The sequence below is a fragment of the Argentina silus genome (assembly GCF_951799395.1).
Source record: "Argentina silus genome assembly, chromosome: 2".
Lineage (NCBI taxonomy): Eukaryota > Metazoa > Chordata > Actinopteri > Argentiniformes > Argentinidae > Argentina > Argentina silus.
In genome coordinates, this window is record NC_139656.1 from 32,423,453 (window position 1) to 32,428,924 (window position 5,472).

Below are 5,472 nucleotides of genomic sequence, written 5' to 3' on the forward strand. Positions count from 1 at the left end.
GCGGAGGTAGAAATCGGAGGACGAGTTTATGGAATGGAATGAGGAATGGTATCAAACATGCATTTCAATGGGCCCGTCCTCCGATTTCTACCTCCACCAGCCTCCCCTGAACAGCACAGAACTGTTTGTATGTGTTTACAATATGCCCTGATATTGAAACGTGACTTAGGTTGTACATGAAGTTTCATGATAATCTTAGTTATAGAATGTCCAATATAATAATAAATACGAAAACAAAATTCTGACCCCTTTCAAACTCCCATTTGAGAACTGTTCTCTTTCCCTATAAATAACGTTGAAAAAGGAAGTGGTGCCACAGAACTGTCTGTTCGACGGCCGTCACTGGACACGAGGAAAATGCAGTCTCCACTTCAGACCTTCGTCACAGCCGCGCTCCTGGCATGTAAGTCTTGTTTTTATACAGATTTTATTTTACAGTCATTTTTCCACTGGTATTTATCTAGTCTTTACAAGGTGATCATATAGGTAAGCATAACACTGGGGACATACATTCTGGTGTTATACACAACTGGTACTGTAAATAGCTGCCTGGTAGTGTAAATAGCTGCCTGGTAGTGTAAATAGCTGCCTGGTAGCAAAGGCACTTGTTTTAATACATTCCAAAGAAACAAATAAGTAATGTATCGTATAATTACATATATGCCATTTAGCTGACACTTTTATCCAAAGCAACTTACATTGCAGTGAGTGCATACATTTCAGTATATATGGTCTCAGCGGGAATCAAACCCACAACCTAAGCGTTGTTAGCACCATGCTCTACCAACTGAGCCACAGAGAACCACAATGTGCGTGCATACATGTGTGTGTGTGTGTGTGTGTGTGTGTGTGTGTGTGTGTGTGTGTGTGTGTGTGTGTGTGTGTGTGTGTGTGTGTGTGTGTGTGTGTGTGTGTGTGTGTGTGTGTGTGTGTGTGTGTGTGTGTGTGTGTGTGTGTGTGTGTGTATGCGCGTGTGTGTATGCGCATGTGTGTGTGCGTGCATGTATGTGCGTTTGTGCGTGTGTGTAATATGACTGACACTGTCCCCCCCCCTCCCAGTGTGTGCTGCTTCTATGGAGACAGTGGTAGGCGTAGCGGGCAGGAAGGTGACCCTCCCCTGCAGGTACGACTCTGCCACCCTGAGTGGAACAGAGGTCTGCTGGGGGAGAGGGAGGGCCCCGTCCCTGTTCAGCTGTGAGAACACGCTTCTCTACACTGACGGAGAAAAGGTACAACTCAGTTCAACTTCATTCAAAATGCTTTATTTATCCCGGAGGGGCAATTATTAGGGCAGTAAAAGTGCGAGCATACTGTGCATCCAACAACATACATACCACAGCATAAACAGTCATGTGCTAGAAGGTGCACTAGTTTGTGTATTGTTATGCTTGTGAATTGGTGTACAATTCTACCATGGCAAGATCTCCTGGTTGTGTAAAAGTGATTTTACCACTACGACTGCTACCACTACTACTACTACTACCACTACTACTACTACTACTACTACTACCACTGCCATTACTACTACTACTACGACCACGACCACGACCACGACCACTACCACTACCACTACCACTACTACTACCACTACTACTACTACTACCACCACTACTACTACTACTACTACTACTACTACCACCACTACTACTACTACTACTATACTACTACTACTACTACTATACTACTACTACTACTACTACTACTACTACTACTACCACCACTACTACTACTACTACTACCACTACTACTACTACTACTACTACTACTACCACTGCCTCTACCACTACTACTACTACTACTACCACTACCACTACTACTACTACTACTACTACTACTACTACTACTACTACCACTGTCTCTACCACTACTACTACTACTACTACTACTACCACTGCCTCTACCACTACTACTACTACTACTACTACTATACTACTACTACCACTACCACTACCTCTACCACTACTACTACTACTACTACTACCATTACCACTACCACTACCTCTACCACTACTACTACTTAACTACTACTACTGCTAGGTGATCTACAGGAGGTCGTACAGATACAGGTTGCCTGGAGGACTGGACGACAGCCAGGGCGGAGACGTCTCCCTGACTCTCTACTTCCCCAGAGAAGAAGACGCAGGGTTCTACCATTGTCGCGTGGAGCGACCAGGACTGTTCAACGACCTGATGCACACCGTCCATCTCATCATTAGACCAGGTGAGAACCCAAAGTCACCTGGAAACAAGTTCACCTGGGGGTGGCTGGGGGTGGCTGGTGGAGGTAGGGGGTGGCTGGGGGTGGTAGAAATCAGAAGACGGGCTCATTATGATGCCTGGAATGTGGAATGTGGAATGGTATCAAACACACCAGTCCTGCGATGTCTGCCTCCACCAGCCTCACCTGTGTACCTGTAGAAAGAACAGGTCTCTCTTGATAAAGACCTCAATGAGATTTCACTTTGATGCCAAAGTTGATCAGATCTGTGAAGTTTTTCCTCGTTGTGTTACAATAACGTATGTGTTTTTAACGCTCCTAGCACCTGTTGTCACCTTTGCCCCGACACACCCACCACCCGTCACAGATACACCTGAACGCTATCTGGCGCTAGAGTACAGTGGAGAAGGTAAGGAACGTACCTGATGAAGACCTACAGAACAGAAAACCTTTCATAACTACACTTGCCGGCCTTTATATCAGGGGAGGCTGGTGGAGGTAGAAATCGGAGGACGGGCTCGTTGCAACGCATGGAATGGAATCAGGAATGGTATCAATGGTAATTCCGTGCATTGCAATGATTTGATACCATTCCTCATTCCATTCCAAGCATTGCAATGAGCCTGTCCTTCAATTCTGCCTCCGCCAGCCTCCCCTGCTCAAGCAATACATTATAGAAGTGATTGTACTGAAGACTTCCCTTTCTGTGTTGTTTGATCAGATGAGACTGAGACTGCTTCTGCTCTCACCGATGCCCCAGCCTCACACCCAGAGCCCCTCACAGACACACCTGGGACCACCCTCACACTAGGACTCACTGTCACTGTCAATGCAGCAGGTATCCACATCTACACATACAACAGTTTCTCTAGACTCTTATCATATCATGTTCAAATTTGGGAAAATAACAGATTAATAACAGATTAATTTAACCTAAGAAGTAACAATTTATTCAGTATCAACAGGAGAGTATTTGCCTTAAAAGTATGTCACTGTCGGGCAGGCGGAGACTGGTGGAGTTACTGTAGACTTCGGAGGACGGGCTCATTGTAATGCATGGAACGGAATGGTGGGTTTGATTCCATTCCTGATTCCATTCCATGCATTACAATGAGCCCGTCCTCTGAGTTCTCTCTCCCCCAGCCCCCCCTGTCACATGCTGTAGTTTGTATTGTTGATATTCCAGTCAAGGTCTGTGATGTATTGAATCTTTTTCTATCTGTAGATGAGGGAGGTCCTGATGTCATTGAGGACACCACTGGGCCAATCACAGGTCAGGTCAAGAGAACGGAGGTAAAGCCCTGCTGGTTATGAAGTAAACAACATCAGAAATGTCTCACATGAAGAAATACATCCAAACTGTCCTGTTATTGACATCAAGCATCTCAAATGTCGTCATGCCTAAAATATCCAGCTGTAACTGCCTTAATTGCTTCCTTCCACACCGGTTGTATTCACAACTAAGATGCAAATCTACTTCAACATGTTTTTTTACATCTTACTCTCCACCCAATCGCAAAGCCTCAAGGCCACCTCTGTATTGTCTGTCCCTCCCCAGCAGGACAGAGGGTTTCCTCCCCTGGGGCGGCTAGAGAGCTACCTGGGGAACACGGTCAGGATGGGAGCTATCGTCTTCCTCCCTGGTCTCATCCTGGCACTCCTCCTCAGTGAGTGAAGTATTGATCCTCATTAAATGATCATATATATAATAATATACGCCATTTAGCTGATAATATATGCCATTTAGCTGATAATATATGGCATTTAGCTGATAATATACACCATTTAGCTGACGCTTTTATCCAAAGCGATTTACATTGCAGTGAGTGCATACATTTCAGTATATATGGTCCCAGCAGGGATCAAAAGAGCGCCATGCTCTACCAACTGAGCCACAGAGGACCAAATGATGTACTGTATTATTCAATCAGTGAATGTGAAATAGATACGTGTGTTTCTGTAGACATCTTAATTGGTTGACTATGACTGCTGAGCCCAGAGCAATACGTATCTATACAGAGTTCATTCAGAGTTCGGCAAACTCTGCCTGTTGCAGTATAAAGGAACTCTACTACTGGGCGCCATGTTGGATCCGAAGGTTCCATAACAATGACTGGAAATTCCACTGAGAATGCCTTCTAGAATGTTGTTGACATGGAATGTTTGGTGCCAACATGGAGAATAGCAGAACTCTGTATATGAAGGGTTGTGAGTGAGGTCATGTCAGGCTGACTAGACTACTGTGTTCAGGGTCTGTGGGAGAAAATAACTTTAGTTTCCTTGTCAGAGTGGAAGTGAGAGAGGGGAATCACAGATTTTTCTGCTGACTGCGCATTAAAACTGTCTGACTGTTTCACCCCCCCCCGCCCCCCCTCACACACACACACACACTTACACATACACACACGCACACACACTCACACATACATACACACACACACACACACACACACGCACACACACACACACACACACACACACACATACACACACACACACACACGCACTCTCTTTCCATGCATGGCTGTGTGTGTGTGTGTATGTGTGTGTGCGTGCGTGCGTGTGTGTGTGTGTGTGTGTGTGTGTGTGTGTGTGTGTGCACAGGACTGAGGCGTTCCAGGAATAGCAGAGACAGACGAGAGGACTGTCTGGAGTCACCATGACGATGACATGATGGGATGGACCAATAGAAACACAGAGATCAAAGATCTGCACACGATACAGGACCATTAACACTCATGTATGTCATCTTCGATCAAATGTTGAGAACTGAACAATTCTAAATTGTTTATGCATTTCTAATATTCTCATTTACTGTAGTGATCTGATTAATATTCTTATTTCATTTGCAATGAAGTGCATGTGTGCAATGAATCACTTTGGAGCTGACACTAATACTAATATATTAACAATACTACTTGCAAACCTTTTGCTTAAGTGAAAATCTAGTCCAATAAATGTAATTTAAAAGGAAAGATTGTCTCTTCAGCTTAATGCTTTTACTGCAGTCTTAGTTGTTTTCAGTAACACTAGTATGGGGAAAACTTATAAGGCACTCATTTGTTGCTTATAAGTGTTTAACAAGTAGCTAATACAGCCATCTGTTATTACTACTCATTTATGAGGTCTTTATTCTGTGTTTTCTTATTCTCATGTTATGAGTCATGTAGCTGCTGGCCAGTTAGATGTGATTTCAGCAACCCTCCAATCACTGGCTCACATCTGGGGATTAAAACAGCGATTTTGGGTACTTC

General features: G+C 44.3%; 1 protein-coding gene across 3 annotated transcripts; it reads left to right on the forward strand.

The window, feature by feature from the left end:
- The first annotated feature begins 339 nt into the window (after positions 1-339).
- Positions 340-5,164, forward strand: havcr2 (hepatitis A virus cellular receptor 2). Of its 3 annotated transcripts, none has more exons than XM_083665570.1 (8): positions 340-403; positions 1,060-1,229; positions 2,038-2,221; positions 2,541-2,627; positions 2,940-3,056; positions 3,444-3,511; positions 3,777-3,885; positions 4,823-5,164. In XM_083665570.1, the coding sequence occupies exons 1-8, from the start codon at positions 358-360 to the stop codon at positions 4,879-4,881; spliced, it is 840 nt and encodes a 279-aa protein (XP_083521696.1). In that variant the 5' UTR covers positions 340-357; the 3' UTR covers positions 4,882-5,164. The 3 variants fall into 3 exon arrangements, with proteins under 3 accessions (XP_083521696.1, XP_083521697.1, XP_083521698.1); XM_083665571.1 differs by having other exon boundaries at positions 3,780-3,885; XM_083665572.1 differs by having other exon boundaries at positions 3,444-3,491.
- Positions 5,165-5,472: the final 308 nt, after the last annotated feature.